Raw genomic sequence first — 23,049 nt, 5'->3', positions numbered from 1 at the left:
GGCGCCCGCGGCCGGACTCGTTTACATTTGAATTTCCCTGAACGGTCAGCAGCAGGAGGCGGCGCGGACCCGCCCCGGAAACCTCGGGCTCTTTCCCGCCATTTGCAGGCCCGGCCCTTCCAGGGGTCCCCAGGGGGAGAGCACGAGCTCCGGCGGGCTCTGGGCTCCCGGCTGAGGAACGAGCAGTTCGGGGCGCCCCTCCCCGCCACGCCCAAGCCCGAGAGCGAGGCCGACGGTTGCCCGGGGGTCAGATTTTGAATTTCCAGGCCGAGCCCCCTCCGCGAGTCGCAGGGGCGCGCCGCCCGCTCGCCATTGGCCGGCGGCGGTCACGTGGGGGGGCCCCGCCATGTTGCGGAGCGCGGCCCGTGCCACCTCCGCCCCCCGCGCCTCGCCTCCTGCCCGCCTCTCGCCGCCCTCCTCCCAGGCCCGCCCGCCGCTCGGAGAAGCTCGAGAGGAAACAAAGTGCAGCGGGCGGGAGCCTCGCGTCCGCGGCGTGCACCCTCTCGGCCTCCGGGCTGCCCCGGCCTCTTCCCGCGCGCGTCGGCGAGTGTGCGTGTGCGCTTACAAAGAGCGTCTAGCCGGCGATCGCCCTCTCCGTGGCCCTCCCGCTTCGCTCTTTGTGCGGTAGCCGCCGCCGCCGCCATCCCAGCTGCCCTCGGTCCCCGGCCTGCGGTTTGTACCTTCGATCCCGCCGCCCCGCCATGGCGACCGCGACCCCCGCGCAGCAGCGGGCGGGCAGCCGCGTCAGCGCCCCCTCCACGCCGCTCAGCCCCACGCGCATGTCGCGGCTGCAGGAGAAAGAGGAGCTGCGCGAGCTCAACGACCGACTGGCGGTGTACATCGACAAGGTGCGCAGCCTGGAGACGGAGAACAGCGCGCTGCAGCTGCAGGTGACCGAGCGCGAGGAGGTGCGCGGCCGGGAGCTCACCGGGCTCAAGGCTCTCTACGAGACGGAGCTGGCCGACGCGCGCCGCGCCCTCGACGACACGGCCCGAGAGCGCGCCAAGCTCCAGATCGAGCTGGGCAAGTTCAAGGCCGAGCACGACCAGCTGCTGCTCAAGTGAGTACGGACTCGATCGTCAACGCCGCTTGGCTCTCGGGACGCCATCGGGAGCCGGGCTCCGGGGAAGCGACAGCACTGGCCGGGTGCCTCGTCCTTCCGAAAGGGACAGGGCCCTCGTGTCTTGAAAGCAGAGGAGAGGGATCTAGTGATTTAGAGTTGAACGGGGGTGTCATGGAGAGGTACTCGAGTTGTGGAGACGGTGGGGTTGTAGCGATAATTTCTAGGTGGTTGGGTTCAATGCGGGGCCTGGGACTTGACCCCGGGACCCCATATCCTCCCCCATCTGCAGGCCCCGGGTGCGGGGAGCTGATGCCACTGCGCGCGCTCGAGTGCGCGCCCCGGTTTCCGGCGGGTGGGAGACAAAGCATCTGGTGGGTTTGCTGGACTAGGGCGGCTGGGCCGGGTGGACTCGCCAATCGCCAGAAGAATGAATGAGTTCTAGGCGGGCGGAGGAAGGGGAGGGACGGGCCCCGAGCATCCGCGGCTCCCGGGGGTGGGTCTTGCTTTGGCGCGCTCAGTCTCGGCCCTGTGACATTTTGCCAGCTATCTGCGCCCTGCCTTCACGACGCGGGAAGGGCGGGGACTGAGCTGCACGCCTTTGGCCTAGGGCTAGCTGGGTTTCCAAGCTGGAGAGTTTGCTTTGCGGTAGGATGTCCTCTGGTGGCGCCCGGGTCCTGGGTACTCTGCGCCCCAGATTCCTTTAACTGGGCTTTCCGTAGGCCCCGACCGTCAAGCCTCTGACTCGCGAATCGCCCATCCCGCCCCGGTAGCGCTGTCTTCCCTGCTTCAGTCCTCCTGTAGAATAATGCTTTTCCTAGAGACGGTACTGCGGACCCACACCGCGCATACCTGCCGCCTGTGGTGCTGTCACTGTGCCACGGAAAATGTGTTTGAGTGAGGAAGAGCTTGTAATCCCGATGGGGACTGAGTTTTCAGACCCGGGTACATCTTTGTTGTCCTGTCCTTGATTTTCTGATGGGTAAAATGTGTGACTCAGTTGTATGCAACAAGTGCTGGCGTCACGTTACAGATTTGCTGCATTTCAGTCTGGAATTTACGATCCTTTTGCCACTGCCAACTGATATGTTTGGGAGGTGTCTGATTCAGACTTTGACCATTTGCCCCGGGATATCTGTGTGTACGTATCTCTCATTTCCCTGACTCGTTACTTTTCTTTGGGAGTGTGCACCTTATCAGATATTTAAAAATGACTTGTAAAAGCGTGAGTGGTAACAATAAAACAGTGTATAGGCTGGTTTAAAATGAACATTTACATTTTTCCGATACAAGACGGTTCTCTGTTCTCCAGGCTAGCCTGCAGCTCTTGGGCTTGCCCATCTATTACAGCATGTCTTTCCTGCCTCTCTCATTAATTTAAGTGTATGGTTGTTTTGCCCTCGTGTGTCTGCACCGCGTGTATTCCTGGTAGAGGCCAGAAGAGGGTGTTGGATCCTTTGGAACTAGAGTAACTGACTTAAATAAGCCACCACGTGGGTGCGGGGAATGGAACTTGAGTCCACCGGAAGGGCATCCACCCTTCCTAGAAGTTAGCTGCTTCTAACCGCTGAGCCATCTCTCCAGCCCTGATTGTTTTTTTGACACTGAATCTCAGTGTGTAGCACTGGATGGCCTGGAGTTCCCTGTAGACCAGGCTGGTCATCAAATCATAGTGTTCCACCTGCCTCTGCCTTCTAGCTGCAATTAAAGGCGTGCCTACTATGCCCAGAGCTCTTTTGTACCCCCCCACCCATTTCCCACCTCTTTTTTGAGACCGGTTTTCAGTTGCTGAAACTGGTCTTCTACTCTTGAACTTAAGCAGTTCCACCTTGCCCTTCTTCAGTGTTGGTGCTAAGGCCCAATGCCTGTCCTGGCAGCCACAACCTTTAATTTCTGTGTCTTGGATTTACCAACACTTGGGGTCATCTTTTGAAATAATCATTCATTTACTGATACTGTTTTCTCTTTATCTTCCTCTTTTTTTTTTTTTTTTAAAGACAGGACCTCAACTATGTAGTCCTGGCTAGCCTTCCCTTGCCTTAGTGCTGGGATTAAAGGTGCTCCTCACCTTCTTCTGATATTTTTTTACTGCATTTCTTCAAAGTTTAGATGTCAGTGCTTGTAGAACTTGGCGACTGTGGGGCTGGAGAGATGGTTGGAGCACTGACTACTCTTCCAGAGGACCTGGGTTCCCAGCCCCCACATGGCAGCTCACAGCTGTCTGTAAGTCCAGTTCCTGGGGAATCCCACACCCTCAGATAGACATACATGCAGGCAAAGCACCAGTGCACATTGCAAAGAAAACAAAAACTTGGCGATTATTAGTGCATCACTAGAAAGAAAAACAAAATCAGGGCCAGCCCGTGTCTTGGACCCATTCTCAATTTCAGAGATAGTAAAGTGTTACATAGATCAAACATCTGGTATGTACCAGTTACTGTTTTGTGTATTGAGGTCACGGATTAAAAAAAAACAATTTTCTAATTTTAGGGTGCAGTGGGAGAGACCACACAGCAAATAAACAAAAATTGTCTTGTGTGGTCTGAGGCATTTTGATGCTGGGGCTCTGATAATCTTTCCAGAGGATACCATTGGAGGTTTGCTACACAGTAGTAATACTGCCACCTGGTGGACTGTAGTTGTAAATGTTATGGACCAGTCACATGTTGGCTTCAGCATGATGAAAAAATGAAAACAGCATAGGATTATTTCTGTATCTTAGAACATATGGTATAATTTAGGTGATAAACAATGAAAGGAGAATAAAGTTGAGCAGCAAAGAATTGTCTAAAGATGACAATTGGAAATGATCTTTCGTGGTGTCTTGGGTATATGTCCTTTAGATTTGTGTCACAGCACATAGACTTCAAAGGTCAGGACCAGGTGCATCTCTGACATCACAGTTCTCCACTCCAACACTCCAGTGGTAGTGTCCTTTTATTTGGACTTTGTCGTGTCCTGTGTAGCTCAATAATGGCATTAATTTTATTTTGTTTTGTTTTTGAGATAGGATCTCTCTCACTATATACCCTTGGCTGGCTGGGAACTCACTGTGTAGAACAGTCTGACTGACTGAACTTACAGAGATCTATATACCTCTGCTTCCCAAATGCTGGGATCAAAAGGTTTGCACGATCACACGCATCCTGATTATTATTTTTAATTTGTGGGTAGGGATTGTGGGTGTGCATCCTAGGGCTAGTGTAAGGGGGTCAGAGGACAATTCTGTGGGCCCCAGTACCCTGTCTACTTTTCCATGGACTTTTGAAGATCCACTCTGGGCAGCCAGGCTTCCTAACAAGCTCCTGCATCCGTCTGAGCCATCCCACCAGCCCACGGTTTTCCCTTTGAGATCAGGCCTCACTGTGTCACCTTGGCTGACCTGGAACTCTATGTAGAAGGGACTGGCCTCAGACTGACTGGCCTTAGCCTTCCAAACGCTGAAATTAAAGGCTTGTGCCACCATGCCCAGTACAGGCTGTCTTTATTGGTGTCCAGTGAGAGGGATAGTATTAGCAGAGTAATCCATCATCCTTTAAATGAGTTACCTTCGAACAATAAAGGAAGTGTAATTTGGAAGATGAAAAAAAAAGGAAGGATTGTTTTATTGTTGGTTTGAGTCCGTTTGGTTCTTGAACTTGTTTAAAAATAATAAGTGAACTTTTTTTTTTTTTTGGTTTTTTTAAGACAGGGTTTCTCTGTAGCTTTTGGAGCCTGTCCTGGAACTAGCTCTTGTAGACCAGGCTGGCCTCGAACTCACAGAGATCTGCCTGCCTTTGCTGGGATTAAGGGTGTGTGCCACCACCGCCCAGATTTTTTTTTTAAGGATTTATTTATTATGGATACAACATGTCTGCCTGTATGCCAGAAGAGGACACCATATCTCATTATAGATGGCTGTGAGCTATAATATGGTTGCTGGGAATTGAACTCAGGACCTCTGGAAGAGCAGTCAGTGCTCTTCACCTGTCTGAGCCATCTCCAGCCCATATGTACACTTTTATTTTGAGCCAGTGTTTATGGAGTAATTACCATTTAGGCAAACATATATTAAGGAAGCAGTTGTAGTGTGGTCTTAAAAAAAAATCACCTTTTGGTTCCTTAATGTATAGCAATGCCTTACTCAAGAGTTGGGTCCAGGTGTTGTGGGCACCTGACTTGGCTGCCCTTGGAAGGCTGAGACTGGGAGGGTGCAAGAGTGACGTCAGCCTGAGTTACTGACAGAGACTTGTTTCAAAAAGTCTCTCAAATCAAAAACCTGAACACCCTCTTGCCAAACCAAACCAAATTCCAGAAGCATTCATGAAAATTCTTGGTGCTCCTGGAATCTGGTAACTGCTTCTCTACCCACAGCCTCAGGCAAGCTAGTCTAGGCATACAGCCATTACTTCAGTACACCTGGGACAGGCCTTTAACACGCGGGCTTTGATGGCTAAACCTTTCAAAAGGATGTGAAAGTCCAGGGAACAGCCCTAAGAAATTAGGCTGTCCAAACCTTTCTTTCCTTTGTTTGCAAAGAAAGATAGAAAGATACCTGTTGGAATTGTTGGTATAATTTAGGGTATAATGCAATCTTTTGGAGTACTCGGTTTCAAGGAAGTAAACATAGGATGGAAGATGAAGCACAATTTACTATGTTGTCCTTTTCCTCTTTGAAGTCACTGGTTTGGTGTGCTCTTTCATTTGTCTAGATATTACCTCTGATATGTCCTGTAACTCCCTACAATACCCGAGTTAAAGGTCTACCGTGCACACACGGTAAGAATGAGCCCAGTTATTAGCTGGTGACAGGTGTCTATTTCTAGGCTCCAAAGATGGCCACCAACCAGTGTACCCCTCTCTTTTAGTATTCTATGATAAAGAGACTATGCTTTGGCTATTATCTTTGGGGACTTAAAAATGTTTTCAGGGTTGACTAGAGGGCTCAAAAAGTAAAAGGGGTTGCTGCCAAAGTCTGACCTTAGTTCCATCCACGGCAGGAGAGGACAGGCCCTTGAGCTGGCTTCTGGCCTCCACTGATAGGCAATGGTACACGAGCATCTGTGAGCATACACACATACAGTAATAAAATTAAAAACGATACAAGAGAAATGAAAAAACAGATAGATGAACACCAAGCAGGAAATTTAAACCAGCCGTCTGTCTCCTAGGATTAAGTCTGAGAACCCAGTGATTCATATTTGTGATCCTTGTACTTAGGCCGAGAGGCAGGAGGATCACTTGAGTTCAAGGAAGGGTTGTGTTGCAGAGTGAGAGCTTGTACCAGGATAACAAACCGCGGCCAGTGACGTGGCTCAGCAGGTAAAGGCACTTAGTTCTTCCTGAGTTTGCTCCGCAGAAAACAGACTCAAGTTGTTCTCTGATTTACCCCTGACCCCCACCTCAATAAAGCATATTAAGAGATGGAGAAGAGTTGTGAATAATTGTGTGTGACAGAAAAGAAGTTTATGATATAGGCAAGTAATTTTTTTATTATCCATTTTATTTTTTTATTTTTTTTACATTTATTTATTTATTAAAGATTTCTGCCTCCTCCCCACTACCGCCTCCCGTTTGCCTCCCCCTCCCCCGGCAAGTAATTTTTTTATTTAAGTTTATTTAATTGATTTTATTGAACTCCACATTTTTCTCTGTTCCCCTCCCTTCCTCTCCCCTTCTCTTCAACCCTCTCCCATGGTCCCCATGCTCCCGATTTACTCAGGAGATCTTGTCTTTTTCTACTTCCCATGTAGATTAGATATATGTATGTCTCTCTTAGGGTCCTCACTGTTGGCTAGGTTCTCTGGGATTGTGATTTGTGGGCTGGTTTTCTTTCTTTCTTTCTTTCTTTTTTTTTTTTTTTTTTTTTTTTTGGTTTTTCGAGACAGGGTTTCTCTGTGGCTTTGGAGCCTGTCCTGGAACTAGCTCTGTAGACCAGGCTGGTCTTGAACTCACAGAGATCCGCCTGCCTCTGCCTCCCGAGTGCTGGAATTAAAGACGTGTGCCACCATCGCCCGGCTTGTGGGCTGGTTTTCTTTGCTTTATGTTTAAAACCCACTTATGAGTGAGTACATGTGATAACTGTCTTTCTGTGTCTGGGTTACCTCACTCAAAATGATGTTTTCTAGCGCCATCCACTTGCCTGAAAATTTCAAGATGTCATTTTTTTCTGCTGTGTAGTACTCCATTGTGTAAATGTACCACATTTTCCTTATCCATTCTTCGATCGAGGAACATTTAGGTTGTTTTCAGGTTCTGGCTAAGACAAACAAAGCTGCTATAAACATAGTTGAGCACAGGTCTTGTGGCACGATTGAGCATCCTATGGATATATACCCAGAGGTGGTAGTACTGGGTCTTGAGGAAGGTTGTTTCCTAATTTTCTGAGAAATTGCCACACTGACATCCAAAGTGGCTGCACCAGCTTGCACTCCCACCAGCAATTCAGAAGTGTTCCTTTTTCCCCAAAACCTCTCCAGCATAAGTTGTCATCAGTGTTTTTGATCTTGGCCATTCTTACACACGTAAGATGGAATCTCAGAGTTGTTTTGATTTGCATTTCTCCGATGACTAAAGATGTTGAACATGTCCTTTAGTGTCTTTCAGCCATTTTAGATTCCTGTGTTGAGAGTTCTCTGTTTAGGTCTGTACTCCATTTTTTTTATTGGATTATTTATTCTTTTGATGACCAGTTTCTTGAGTTTTTTGTATATTTTGAGTTCTTTGTATATCTGTCTGATGTGGGGTTGGTGAAGATCTTTTCCCATTCTGTAGGCTGACATTTTGTCTTGTTGACTTGTGTCCTTTGCATTACAGAAGCTTCTCAGTTTCAGGAGGTCCCATTTATTAATTGTTTCTCTCAGTGGCTGTGCTGCTGGGGTTATATTTAGGAAGTGGTTCCCTGTGCCAATGCGTTCAAGTGTTACTTCCCACTTTCTCTTCTATGAGGTTCAGTGTGGCTGACTTTTATGTTGAGGTCTTTGATCCATTTGGAGGCTAGTAATGTTTTATTACACTTTTCCGGTGCACTTTTTACATGGCGGTCAATGTGTTCAGTGCCATGAGTAAGCATATTTTAAAGGTGTGACAGGATAACTTGTACCGGCCCTGTCGTTTGCTATGACCAAAGAGAGAAACTTTGTACTGACTGAAGCCAGCCAATATCTCAGGCCAGACTGCCATGTCCGTCCAGGAGCCTTCTGGCAGTGTCAGGTTACTGGTGGTTACATGTTGCCTAATTTGCTGGTTAAGTATTAGCCACTGGGTAAAGGCATGGCAGTTTTACTAACATTTGGTCCTAGGAGCAGTGGCTAAGTTTCTGGAAGTTGATTCTAATTCTTGGCATTTTATGTTTATGATGCTAACAGCAAAATTTTCTGTCTACCCTGGAATTAAGTTTGAATTAATGTCATTTGTGCTAGGCTTTGGCTAACCCGCTTGCTTGGTCTTTTAAAAATGTCCTGTTCTGATGCTTTCACTTCATTTAGATCTGTTGCTGTAGATCGAGTCAGGGAACTTTGGCTGCTGATGGAGCAGCTGCTCTAATCAGCTGGTTCTGTAGGCAGAGGACAGACTGGAGGGCTAGTTAGCGTCTCTGGTAACGCTGGACAAAAGGCTCACTTCCCTTTGGTTCTGCGGTCAGACTGGACTGGAAGCTTTTCCACAGATCCCGTGGTGTAAGCTCTGCGATCACCCTGCTGGTGTAGGAAATGGGGCTCTGAGGTCGTTTTGTCTGGGGTTCTAGAGATGAATGGTTGGAGGTGCAGTGATGACTGCTCCGCTGTCGGACAGCCTGCTCTGGGCTCTGCACACTCTCATTTCATCGCACTGGTGTGGTCTCTATGACTCCGCTGGTTTCCTGACAGGAAGCAGTCTCCCAGAGCACTGACATCTGACATTTGGACGAGAAATCTTACAGGACAACTGGCTTCTAGGGCCCACAGGTTGCTGCTTTTGGCAGTGGTACCTACCAGCTGTGTGGTTTTCATGGTGCTGGTAGTTTGGGATTTGTCAAGAGGGTACAGTGATTTAAATGCTCTTTGAAATACTGAAGGTGTCCTTTGCTTATAAGTAGGTGAAGATGGTGCTGGAGAGGTGGCTCCGTGGTTAAGTGACTTATTGCTCCTCCAGAGACTCAGCTCTACCCCTACCCACCTCAGGTGCCTTACAAGCACCTGTGACTCCCGCTCTTGGGAATCTGACACCTGCTTCCTAGGCACCCTCACTTCTGTGCTCATACTCAGACACATACATCTTTTAAAGAACTTAAAACTTAAAATGCTTTTATGTGTATGGGTATTTTGCCTGCACATATGTCTTTGCACCACATGCCTTTTTGTTGCCTGTGGAGGCCAGAAGAGGGCGTTGTATCTCCAGGACCTAGGGGTATAGATTGCTGTGAACTGCTCTGTGGGTGTTGGTGGGAACCCTGGCCTGAGCTCTGAGCAGCCAGTGCTCTTAACCACTAAGTCATTGCTCCATTCCCAAATAAAATAAATATTTTTTTTCTAAGAAATGGGTGAAAGTAAATTAGTAAGCTTTCTTTTCTCCTTTGTACAAAGCTGCTGTCCTATTTTACTTGATGCCTTAATAATTTAAGAGAAATTAATGCCTCTCTAAATCTTTAATCCCTGTAACAGAAATGTGGCTCCATTTTGTACTGAGCACCCACTGGAACAGATCCGTGTGCTAAGTCTTTGCAGCAGGTGGTGGGAACAGAGCAGGACACTGTCCCCATTATCACGTTGCATACGGTCTAGAGTGGGATCCAAAAGCCAGCATTGCAGTACTGTGGTACCGTGAAGTGCACTAGTGTAGGCAATAAGCGCTACGACACCTGGTGCTCTAGAGAAACGTGGCTGCTGCCTAAGGCTCAGTAGGAGTCAGGGGAGGAGGTGATGTCTAAGTATTGAGTTCCTTTTTCAATAGAAAAAAATAGGGTGCAGTTGCCCTGAGTACCAGAAATTCATATAACTAAGGTAATGGGGAGGATTGCATCTTAGTTCTGAGGGACCTCTTACAAGAGTGACATGGATCTGGCTGTGTTAGCACAATAAAAAGACAAGGGCTCATGGGACACTTGGAAGTAAGGAAAGTAGCCCTTGGACCTGAGGTTGTCAGGCACGAGAGAAAGTGGATCTAAGAGATTCGGGTGGGCATAGGGTTTAGGAAGGAGTCTAGGGTGACCACTGCATAGGGTCGTGTCAACCAGGGATGACAGGTTGCTAGTGAAGGAACTGTTCTGAAGGGTCCTGCCTGGGTAGTGACAAGTTAGTGGTGCTTGTTTGGCTTTGAGGTGGAGATGTCAGCTGGCATTTAGAGTTCTGAGGTACTGGAGGTGAGGTAGAGGGTGGGGGAGACTCAGTGGAGATGCTTTGTAATATCAGAGAAAAAGAGTTGTCATTGAACTAGATGGGGTGGGGAGTGGTTAAGGCCTAAAGCCTGTCTATTGTCTTTGGTGCCTGAGAGATGGCTTTTGTTGTGGGGGAAGCCTGGTGTCGGTGGAATGTAGGGGAACAAAGGCAGCTGAGAGGGCACAGACCATGGTTTAACCCACAAGAACCTCGGCAGCGAAGGGAAGAGGACTTTAAGTTTGCTGCTGTGTTGGTGCTTGAACCAGAGCCTTGTACTCGGCGGGGCAGCCGGGCAAGTGCTGTGTGGGAGATATCTGTGTGTGTGCACGTTCCTTATATGATGTGTGTGTAGGTTCCCACCCTGCCCCCTCCCCCAGTAGTCCTGGCTGTCCTGGAACTCGCTCTGTAGATCAGGTTGGACTTGAACTCGCAGAGATCCGCCTGTCTCTGCCCTCAAGTGCTGGAATTAAAGGCGTGTGCCACCACTGCACCCCAGGCGTATGTGGGTACTCTTGTCTGTGCATGCACTGGCAGAGACCAAAGGGAAAGTTCTAAGGCTTGAGGCATCCTGCTCTGTTCCTTCTTACTCCTTTTGAGACTCTCTTTGACTCAACCTGGAGCTATGCTGGTGGCTAGCAAGTCCCAGTGACCCCTCATCCTGTGTGCCCCACCTCCACGGGTACTGATACAGGTGTGTGCAGCTGTCAGTGTGCTGGAATCTGAACTCTGCACACCAAGCACTCCTTCCTACTTACTGAGTCATCTTTCCAACCCTCAGGAGAGATTCTTCTTTCATAATTATTTATTAAAATTTGTTATTTTAATAATTATTTATTAAAATTTTGCCTATATGTATGTCTGTGGAGGGCGCCAAAGCCTGGAGTTACAGACAGTTGTGAGCTGCCATGTTGGTGCTGGGAATTGAATCCAGGTCTTCTGGAAGAACAGTCAGTGTTCCTAACTGCTGAGCTATCTCTCCAGCCCCTCTTTTATTTTTTATTTATTGTGTGAATGTTTTGTTTGCATATGTGTCTGGGCACTACATTAGTGCCTGGTGCCTTTAGAGACCAGAAGAGGGTGTTGTGTCCCTTGGGTGTAGATGATTGTGAGCTGCCTTGTGTATGGTGCTGGCATTGAACCCGGGTCCTCTCGAAGAGGACAGCAAGCACACATGAAGTGGTCTTGAGCAAATTGGGACTTGTTGCTCTACCTAAGTAAGGCTCTTCCCTTGGTGGACTGGCTCCCTGCTGTGTGTCTCCTCCACAGTGTGTGTTTCATCCGATTGACGCATATCTGACTTGATGTCTACTAACGTGAAAGCCAGTCTGAAACCTTTCCTTTACCAGGTTCCCACTCACTGGGCTCACCGCCGATTTAGTCAGGGAACTCTTCCCCTGACTTCTGATTCAGACTTGTGCTGCGTACCTTGAAAACAAGAAAACAAGCCACAATGACCATCCGAGGTGTGCCATGTGTGTATGCTTGTCCATGTATGTGAGTGTAATTTAAGATTACCTTCCTTGGCCGGGCGATGGTGGCGCATGCCTTTAATCCCAGCACTCGGGAGGCAGAGGCAGGCGGATCTCTGTAGGTTCGAGACCAGCCTGGTCTACAGAGCTAGTTCCAGGACAGGCTCCAAAGCCACAGAAAAATCCTGTCTCGAAAAACCAAAAAAAAAAAAAAAAAAAAAAAAAAGAAAAGATTACCTTCCTTTTCACTTCTGGTCTTTACATCCATGTGTGAATTGCATTATTGACTGGGTGCTATGTAGTGGCGTTGATCTCTTCCATTCTGCTTTGCCAGCATATCTTCCGTAGTCTAGAATTTGGTAGGACCACTTAGATCATCACCTTTGAAGTATTCCTCATGCTCTCTTGGAAATGCTTCTGTGCTGTTGGCTCATGTGACTAGTAGATAGAGAAATGATTTTATATAATTAGTACATAGTTAGCTCTCTACATCGAGGTTCAACTGGAAGTAAAACTCGCATCCATATAAATGTGTAAGGACTCTTGCCCTTATTCACCAAATATAGTAGAGCAGTGGTTCTCAGCCTTCCTAATGCTATGACCCTTTAATACAGTTCCTCCTGTTGTGACCCCAACCATAAAGTTATTTTCTTTCTGCTTCATATGAAGCTGTAATCTTGCTGCTGTTATGAATTGTAATGTAAATATCTGTGTTTTCTGATGGTCTTAGGAGACCTCAAAGGGGTCACAACCCACAGATTGAAAAACCACTATAGTAGAACTTTTTCATGGTATTCATATAGCCTTAAGTGTTATAGGTAATCTAGAATGCTTTAAAGTATGGAGGAGAATATTTGTAGATTTTATATATATATATGTATAATATCACAAATTATATCATGTACTACTTTAGAAGAGGACGTTACTGGCTTTAGATACTTGTGTAAGGAACAGTATCTTAACTGATACTGATGAGAAATGTTCCGTAGTTCAGTTCCAGTCTCATTTATTCTTTTCCTATTTTGATTTGTTTGAATTGCTTTGCTTCTTACTGGATTCTGCGCATTTGTCAATAATGGTTTATTCTACTATTAGTGATCCTAGCAGCTCGTAGCGTGCATAACGCGTTGTACTCTTTGCCTGTGCCAGAGGAGACCCTTGCTGGTGGGAATTGTTCTTACAGGATTATTGGGTATTTTGTGTAGTATACTTATTTAATTGCAGGGAAGTTCGTTAGGTTTCCTGATGAGAAATATTGTGGCTCATGTCCTTTCCCCCTTCACACAGTTTTGAAAATGGTCAGTAACGGTGGAGTAAACTCATGTTATCATGAAACTTGAGCCTATTAGGAAATAGGACTATTTGGTTTTAGGAAAGCAGATTTGTTTATTTTGGTAACTTGGTCTTTGTCTCTAGTTGGCCTTGACCTTGAGCAGTCCTGCTTCAGCCTCCTGAGTGTAGGATTGTTGGCCTGACTGGCAATGAAGACTATTATAGGCATAAATTTCTTCTCTCTCTCTCTCTCTCTCTCTCTCTCTCTCTCTCTCTCTCTCTCTGTCGTAAAGTCTGGACTGTGTGGATTCTGAGCTCTGATATTATTTGTTGTGTGAGTGAATGGGCCAGTGTTTGGAGTGCAGCTGCCCTCTACGGCTGTTCCGAAGAGCCCTCTGGGAATTAGAACAGGAACAGCCTAGAGTGCAGGGCCACTGTGACTTGGTTTCCAGCCATTTAAACATTCTCTTTTTTATGTGCTGCTGCACCTGGTGGTGTGCACCTTTAATCCCAGCACTGGGGATGGGGGAGGGGGACACAGACAGGCAGTTTCTGAGTTCAAGGCCAGCCTGGTCTACAAAGGGAATTCCAGGACAGCCAAGACTACACAGAGAAACCCTGCAAAACAACAAAAAGTCTTGTTTTGTGATAATTAGAAATAATAACTTTTTATAGAATAATTTAGATTACAGCTACAAGCGAAAAGTTATGTGTCCCCTTTATGCTCCAGAATTGTAGAGTGAGAATAGTCCTGTAATTTTCTCACTTAGCAAGCATCTTTCATCCTGTCCACATTTGTGCATATATGGCCTTGTGAAAATCTTAGGAAGATTCCATGTACATTTAGTCTTTAGAAATGACCTTTTTCTCAGACAGTAGCTATTCTGCCAACCCAGACACCCGTGGTTTAGGTCTCATTGTTCACTCTTTTGTCGTTGGTTTTGAGTTGAGGTTTCCAGATGGAACTGTAGCAGGTCCTGAGCTTGCTCTGCACCGTAGGATGACCTTTTTAACCCGGGGAAGGTTAAAAATCTGTCAAAGCGCCGGGATTTCCTTCCTCCACACACTGGAGATCAATGATAGCTGGTCTTGATCTTGCCACCCGCCTCCCCTGCCTCAGGCTCTTGAATATTAATGTTAGGGCGTGTATTTGCTTGCCTGTGGAAGCCGGAGGCTATCCTCCTGTGTCCTAACTCAGGAGCTGTTGCTGGGTCTCACTGTTATCTGAGGCTTGCCGAGTAGTAGGCCAGGCTAGCTGACAGTGAGCTCCAAGGATCTGTCCCCAGCACTGGCATTAGAAGTAACTCACTAGCCCCTTAATGTAACTTTTACACATGTCCTATAGTATGTGAAAAATCGTATAACAACGACAGATGTGCTTGAGAAAATAAAAATTGTAACACTCGTGTAAAAGGATCCCAATTTAGGCATTTTTCTCTGTCTTGACCTAAAGGTGCATAGATTCCTCCTCACCCATAGCTACACTGAATGGTTTAGAAATTGTTCATTCTTTGTAGTGTGTGACTGGTCAAACTAGAAATTTCACTTGGGTGAGCATTTATTTCTGTCAGGTGTAATACTAGAAGGGTAATCATTTCCTGACACCTAACTAAAGCTATTCTGTAATGAGCTTCTAATTACGTTCATTTAAGAGGGGGTACAAAGGAATTCCCTGTGTATAGTTGAGGCTGGCTTTGAACTCTGCATGTCCCACCCTTAGTGCTCCGTAGATGAGTGTCACTCACTACACCTTGCTTGTTATGATTTAAGTATTTGTTCTTAGAATTTGGCCTGATGATTTTTTTTTGCTTTATACAAAACCTTGGTTCTCCTTTTAATTAGTCTATCTTAATTTTTTCAAATGTTTATGGTGCGCAGCTAAGCTACCTGTGATCCCAGCATTTAGAGATGGAGGCAGGAGGATCAGGAGTTCAGTGCCAGACCTTTTCCTATATATAATGTTAAAGGCTAGCCTGACTATACTCATACTATGAAACGTCAAAAATGCCTTTGATCCCAGCACTTGGGAGGCAGAGGCAGCCACAAAGAAACCCTGTCTCAAAAAAACAAAAAATAAAGGAGAAAAAAAGAAACGAATATATTAATATATAGAAAGAAAATACTGATATGGTTTAGGAAGAAAATTCTGATATGATGGACTTACTAGTTCATTTTTAAGTGGCCATTGTTATCAATATAGGCCTTGAATAATTTTCTGAACATCTATTGAGGTGTGTGTGTGTGTGTGTGTGTGTGCGCGCGCGCGCGCATGCATGACTTTGTAGCCTGGCTGGCCTGGAATTCATTTGCTGTATAGATTAGGCTGGTTCTGTCTCGCGAATGCTAGGATTAAAGATGTGTGCCCAGCTCCATTGAGCATTGTTTCCAGTAGTGCTGAAATTGTTTTAGTTAGAAAGACTGGTGTAGACAGAGTAGAGTATTCCTGGAAATGTAGGACACAGTCAGGTGGTGATGGTCAGACACACAGTTCCAGAGCCCAATGTATCTGATGCTGAAGCCTGGGTTTACATGATGATCCGAAAACAAGTCAAGGCTAAATAAAAACAACTCATTAAAACACCCTAAATACCCGCACATTCAGAGGTGGCAGTGCTGAGGAGCCCCGTGTGAGCACAGAACAAGGAAGCACGTTGTCCTGTTGGTGCAGTTAAGGGCAGTTTCAGTTTAGTTCCCGGAGAGTGGGGCGTGTCCCCGGCTGCTATCTCTGTTGGGAAAGTACAGCTCCCGCAGGCGGCTGTTGGGCTCTCACATTTTAATGTGATTGGACAATTGCCAGCTGATTGTTTCTTTAATGATGAGCTTAGACCTAGTTAATTGCTTACTGTTCCTGGTGAACTTGAAGTTCACTTGAAAGGAAAACTAACTCTGGATGGAAATTCTTCATCAGGATAGAGTACTAACTACAGTGGATAAAACAGCTTAGCTCTTGGATGCGGCTGGCTCTGGTTCCTGTGTGAAGTGTCTGAAGGAATGTTTTATGACTTGTTTTCAGTGGTGTGCATATTTATAGCATTAGATTCACGTGTTGAATTTAATTGAAAACTGTGATCTCTCTGAAGGTAGAAATGGTTTACTTAGGTTGGTCGGTAGCGCTGAACAGATCTGCAGTCAGGAGGATGTTTTGCAGCGCTATCATTGCTACTGTCAAGTAACTTTGGATTCCTGTCTAAGCTGACCCTGACAGTGTCAGGTGTCACACAACAGGTGATACCGTTGTTTTAGGATGCCAGCCTGCAGCTTCCGTGCTGCCCTGTGTGCTGGTGCAGTTGGACTCTCCGTGCCATGTTTAGTGAATGAAAACTAAGAAAGCAGTTAGAAACCTGTGGGGAGAGGATGTCAGATTGCTAACTCACTGACTGGCCTCCACGTGCCCTTGGCATTGGCCACTCAGCTGACATAAAACTTCCTGACTGGCCCTCATCTGGAGATGGGTATAATCTTGAGAATGTTTTTATGAATCATAGGCATTGGCAGGGTAAGAGGGAGGGCATTTAGGAAAGTGAATATCAGAGATGTAGAAATAGTGCCTTTTTGTTCTTAAAAGACATTTTATGTAGGGTGAAAGTCTTGGGAAGGTGTTATTTTGGTACTATAATTGCACTCTGGGCTTTGTGTATGACAGGCATGTACTCTCTTACTGAAATCTCCATGGCCTCAGAGTCATTTAACATTTAACAAGACCATTGTTATCTACAGGATTTCTGTATAGGACATTCAGGAATGTCTCTACAGAGGCCTTGCCTTTCTTTGAGTCTTCAGTCATGAGGGAGCTAAGTTTCCCACAGTACTGGGTCTGTGTCTCAGTGTTACATCAATGTGCCTCATGTCCAGAGGTCCAGTGGGCTCCCCTCCCTTCATGCGGGGGCTGGAGGCACCCGCATTTCCCTGTTGATGTTGGGGGTTGCAGGAGAAGAGGAGAACGATGCATGAACACAGCATTAGTTTGGGGGTGAAAGGTGCTTGGGTGCTATGGGATATTTTGAATTGGGAGGGGGTGGAGCCAGTGACTAGCCGACTGAATTGGCCATATAGAAGCCAACAATTTGGAAAGAGAAGACACTCAGGAAAGAAAGGTCAGGGACTTGAGTTTGGCACTTCCTTTTTGGTTCTGAGACAGGGAAGAGAGTCTCTTGTAGTGAGTGTCTCTGGCCATAAATATAAAGCAGGGTCAGCTAGTTGAAACTCAATCACTTTGGGCTAGCAGGTTTTCACCCTAGCCTTTGACTTCATCTTATTGATAAATAGAATAATAGAGACTTAATTTAAGCCTATATATATTGTGGCTGTGGGAGAGCCGGGGCTGCAGGATCCCCACCAGGCCATGGCCTGAATGGCTAGCAGGGTGCTGACTACAGGGTGCTGACTGCAGAGCTGTGGGGGCCATAGATGATAATCAAACTATCAGTAGATTTGTGTGTACCTGCTAAGCCAACAGAAAAACATCACTTGGGATATAAGAGCAGCTGCAGGGAATGTCTGCCACCAGTATCCATAGCAGGCACACCCACAAGTCCATCTCATTCTTTCACTAAAGCACCAGACTGCTACATTCATAAGCAAAATCCACTCTACCTAACTTGCCTAACTTGCTGTTTTAAGTAGCCTATACTAAATCCTCAGTAATGTTTGCTCAGTTAAATAGGTTTCCAAGTTCAGGAACTCGACTGAGCCTTCTGTTTCTAACTCTTATGTACCTGTGTGTAAGTGGCTGATGCAGGAGCCCTCCTTGAGGTCTGGTACGATACCTGTTTTCTTACTTGAGGGAAGATTATGGTGGCTTGTAGGGCAGATCTTGATTGAGTTGGTCTCAGAGTAAATGTGGCTCCTGTAACCAGAGGGCCATCACTCCACACTGATACTTTTGAGATTTATTTTATGTGTATGAGTGTGCCTGCATGTGTGTCAGTTCACCACATGGATGCCTGGGGCCCCCAGAGGTCAGAAGAGGGCCAGATTCCCAGAAACTGGAGTTACATAGTTAGGGAGTCTCTCTGGGTACATGGAGGTGCTGGGAATAGAATCTGGGTTCTTTGCAAGAAGAACAAGTGCTCTTGACTCCTGAAAAATCTCGCAACTTCTAAAAATGTTGTTTTCATTTTCTTTTTTCTTTTTTTAAAAGGGGGGGGGATATAACTTGTTTGGTAGAGTGCTTGCCTAATATATATGAAAGCTTGAGTTCTGTTCCCAGCATGCAGTAAACTGGTTGTGACTGTCTGTAATCTTAGCACTTTGAGGTGTAGGCAGGATGATCTAATTTCAGGGTTGTCCTTGGCTGTGTAGTGAGTTCTGGACTGATAACAGGCTACATGAAACTTGTCTCCAAAGAGTGATTTTCCCTTAGATCCTAGGTAGCATGATACATATTCAGCACTAGCCATTTTATGGTGGGATAAAATTGTGGCTTTTTCACAGGTCTCTACACGGGATTTCCTGTGGGGACCCAGGGCTTGAATGAGCTCGTTTGGCTGTAATTCTCCAAGGTTGAATCCTTTTTAGAAAAGAGGTGTGTGACTGTCTGTCTGTGTGCTCTTGAATGCAGAAGAGGGTGTAGCCCCTTGCAGCTGGGGTTCAGAGTCTGGAGCTCCTGATAGAGCAGCAAGTGAGCTTAACCGTCTCTCCAGCCCAAACAGGAGATTATTATTTGTTTTGTTTTAATTCAAATTTCAAACGGTTGCTTTGCCCCTTCTAGACTAGTTTCAGCTAAAGTCTGCCATCTTGTGGCCTTAAAGCATACAGGACTTGACAAAAAAAAAAAGGTTCTGTTGGGGCTATATTTGTCATACCCCAATAATTCTCCTTGAATTATGCTTTCTTATTATTGAGTCAATTTATTTTTTGTTTTATTTTAATATTAGCAGTACTCCACTTTTAATTAAGAGCAAATATTTAGAATCTTGATATAGTGAAGGCTTTCCTGTGTAATTAATGGTAAATATTTATTTAATTGCAAACATTATGTCTTTTAAAATGTAATTGTTCACAATTATTCCCTGGGTTTGGTGGCACATACCTTTTATTTACTCTCCTAGCACTCAGAGGCAGAGAAAGGCCGATCTCTATGATTTTGACACCAACCTGATCTACATAGAGAGTTCCAGGTTAGTCAGGACTATACAGTGTGACTCCCTCCACCCCCATGGAATATCTATAAAGAACATTGCTTTCCAACATAGAACTCCATGTAATTAGGGAAATTTCAGATCACCTTATTAGAAGTAGAAGGTGCTTGCAATCCTTTTGGCATCAACAAGCAGTTGTTACTATCAAAGATTCTATGTAAGCCGGGCAATGGTGGCGCATGCCTTTAATCCCAGCACTCGGGAGGCGGAGGCTGGCGGATCTCTGGGAGTTCAAGGCCAGCCTGGTCTACAAGAGCTAGTTCCGGGACAGGCACTAAAGCTACAGAGAAACCCTGTCTTGAAAAGAAAAGAAAAGATTCTGTGTGAATGAGTGTGTGCTGCATGATGTCTCTGCTGCATTTTTGCCTAGAGCCGGTGGAAGCTGGGAGAGGGTGTCTCAGTTTTGGGACTGGACTTAACAGATAACAGATAATCATGTGGGTGCTGGGACCTGAACGTGTGTTTTCAGTAAGACCAGCAAATACTCTTTTCTTTGTTTTATTTTGCTTTTGTTTTTAGAGACAGGGTTTCTCTGTGTAATAGCCCTGGCTGTCCTGGAACTTACTCTGTAGACCAGGGTCGCCTCAAATGAACAGAGATCCTCCTGCCTCTGCCTTCCGAGTGCTGGGATTAAAGGTGTGTGTGTGTGTGTGTGTTGACAAGTGCTCTTAACTCTGAGCCATCTCTTTAGTCCCCAGAGACTGGGTCTTATGGGTTTCTTCTTCCCACAGTCATTGGTTAACATGTGATGTGGGAAACTGTTGTTCACCCAGAAGTCTCTGATCTGATGCTCCTGGGTAAGCTTCCGTGACTTCAGTAAATTCAGGCAGCCAGTGTTAAATTGCCTTGATTTCTTCCTTAGGCAGGCAAGAGAAGGTTCCAAGGCAGGGCTTTGATGTTGTCTGTGCTTTTCTGCTATTACAGTTATGCTAAGAAGGAATCCGATCTTAATGGAGCCCAGATCAAGCTTCGAGAGTATGAGGCAGCCCTGAATTCTAAGGATGCAGCACTGGCTACTGCCCTTGGTGACAAAAAGAGTTTAGAAGGAGATCTGGAGGATCTGAAGGATCAGATTGCCCAGGTAAGATTCTGCCGCTGACCAGTGTTTGCCTGAGTGGTTGGCAGTCTTAAGCATGGACTGCGGATTTATTTATTTAAATTTAAATTTTATTTTTTTTAAATGAACCCTCATTATGTTCTTTGGGGAAGCTACCATGGTAGCTTCCCATCACTTCTGGTCTGGCTTCTGCAGATCTTGCTGTTATCTTGGGTACACCATCCTCTTCGCATTCAAAGCTTGCTTCATTATTGTACTAGAACATTGATGCGAGAAGGATTGCCCTCTGCCTCTCTGCTGAGGACTCGTCTGATAGGTGATCTGATGTGACGTCCTGCGGTAGAGCCAGCAAATAACGGAGTTAAGATGAGATGACATGCTAGTAAACACTTGCAGGCGCTAATGCTTGCTGTTTCTTATCTGAAGTCAGTACCAGATTGCCTTAGAGTCTTTATCACTTTTTCCTATCACAGCTGGAAGCATCCTTGTCCGCCGCCAAAAAGCAGTTAGCAGATGAAACTTTACTGAAAGTGGATTTGGAGAATCGTTGTCAGAGCCTCACCGAGGACTTGGAGTTTCGTAAAAATATGTACGAAGAGGTAACTTACATATAAAGTTTTCTTTTTGAAGGAAACGAGACTGGGCGTGGTCGCTCATCTGTAATCCTAGCACAAGAGAGTTAGTTTGAGAGTAGCCTGAACAAACAAGGGCAGGTGAGGTGTCTTTTGCTGCCCTCCCCAACAACCTGAGTTTGATCTCTAGAACCCACATTGTGGAAGGAGAAGCTGCTCCTGCAGACTGTCCCCTGGCCTCTGTGCGGTACAGTCACTTCTGTGTGACAGCCCCCCACTAAGTAAAGATAACAGCAAAGTATTATTTCTTTCCTATAAGGAAAAGATAGCTGATAAAGAGATGGTAGGTTTGGGGGATAGGAGACACTTTGCGGGTACCAGTGCTAAAAGCACTAAAAACTGAAGCCGCTGGATGCACAGCGCTAGGTCACCTCTGACAGGCTTTGTCACAGCTGGACCGTCAGAGATGCTTAAGCGACTGGGTCAGCTATGGCTGCCCAACAGAATTCTTCAATTAGCAATTTAGAACCACAGTCTTTGATCATCTCACTGTTTAAAGATACGGAACCTGGAAGCTGGGCTCATGAGTCTGTTGTCAAGCTTTAGCGGTGCTGGAAGAAGCACCTCTGAGCTCACTGATGGCTGTTGGCTGGAGGCTGGAGGCATCAGTCCCTTGCCACTTGTCCTTTACACACGGTTTCTTAGGATGTGCTTTCTTCAGAGAGAGTGAACAGAACAAGGGAGAAGCCACATTCTCCTTTATTGACCTAACTGATGAAGTAATAGACCATTACTTCTGGTGCATTGTGGAGAAAGGGACTACATTAAGTCTGAACACCAGAGGATGAAATTATTAGTGGCTTTATTGAAATCTGGCTACTCGCAATATTTATAGGTGTTTATATAAAACATGAGTAGCATTGACCATCCTTGCAGTGGTTGAAGGGTCAGCAATACAGCTGTGACCAGAAAGCTGTGTTTCCAGAGGGTTGAGGCAGATAGGCATGAATTAAGGAGGAAGGTAAGCCATTAAGGAGTCCAGTGTCTTTCAGAGGAGTGTGGTTGTGGGAATTTTTGCTAGCAGTGACTCTAAAGTTACTGTAGGAATTAGAAACAAGTTTGTTTTATTTAAATTAGAGAAAATAACAAGAATTGGTTCATCTTTGTAAGAACAATATTTAAGATTGGTATTGTTGGGACTGGAGACCTGACTCCATGCTTAAGAGTACCAGCTGCTCTTCCAGAGGTCCCAGGTTCAAGTCCCAGCATCCGTATGGTGGTTCATAGTCATTCTTAACTCCAATTTCAGGGGCTTCATCTCCCTTTCTGACCCTCTTGAGCACAAGACTTGAAAGTAGTATATACATGCATGAAAGCAAAATATTCATGTACATAAAATTAAAAAAAAAACAAAGATATTGCTGTTGCCAAGTGAACTAGAAAAGCAGTCAGATCTTGGGGACAAATTGAGTCAGTTTCTTATTTAAAATTGAATATTGGCTGGGGAAATGGCTCAGTAGATAAAACACTAGCCATGCAATTTTGAGGACCCCAGCAAACATGTGACAAAACCAAACAGGCAGGCTATAGAGATGGCTCAGTGGTACTGGCTGCTCTTCCAAAGGACCGGGGTTTAATCCCAGCACCCACGTGGTAGCTTACAACTGTAACTCCAACCTAGGGATCCGGCAGTCTGCTGGTCTCCATTAGTGCTAGGCATGTATGCAGACAAAACACTCATACACATAAACATAAATTTAAAAAAAGGAATGAGCTACTGTGCCTCATAATAATTAAAAAACGCCAAAACTCCCAGCACTTTAGAGACAGATACAGGAGATCCTAGGATAAGCTGGCTGCTGGACTACTGAGATTGTGAGCTGTCCTCAGGGGGCCTTGTGCCCACACATGCATGTGAAGAACAAAGAAAACACTGGCCCTACTTCTCCACGTAAGGAGCGGAAAGAATCAAAATGAATACTGCATATAAAAGTTCCTTGTAATGTGTAGCCAGCCTGTTCTCTAAGTTGTTAATAAGCATTGAATTATCTAAGTGGATTTATATTTTTGTTTTGCTTTGTTATGGCTGTGCCTGCTCTGCCGTTTGTCTTAGTGTTATTGGTGAAGAAACTAGAAATGTTTCTTGT

The 23,049-nt window shown here is 45.9% G+C and overlaps 1 protein-coding gene across 1 annotated transcript in view; it reads left to right on the top strand.

The window, feature by feature from the left end:
• The first annotated feature begins 364 nt into the window (after window positions 1–364).
• Window positions 365–23,049, top strand: part of LOC121443618 (lamin-B1) — a 44,880-nt gene continuing 22,195 nt past the window's right edge. The window contains exons 1-3 of the mRNA XM_041645439.1: window positions 365–1,060; window positions 20,198–20,354; window positions 20,804–20,929. Coding sequence (XP_041501373.1) covers window positions 702–1,060; window positions 20,198–20,354; window positions 20,804–20,929 — 642 coding nt within the window. The 5' untranslated portion in view covers window positions 365–701. The remainder of the gene's footprint in view (window positions 1,061–20,197; window positions 20,355–20,803; window positions 20,930–23,049) is intronic.

The sequence above is a fragment of the Microtus oregoni genome, unplaced genomic scaffold (assembly GCF_018167655.1).
Source record: "Microtus oregoni isolate MIOR12 unplaced genomic scaffold, Mior012 000110F_ref0000174, whole genome shotgun sequence".
In the NCBI taxonomy this organism is placed as follows: domain Eukaryota; kingdom Metazoa; phylum Chordata; class Mammalia; order Rodentia; family Cricetidae; genus Microtus; species Microtus oregoni.
Note: the sequence above shows the minus strand (reverse complement) of the source record. Positions and strands in the feature narration are given on the sequence as shown.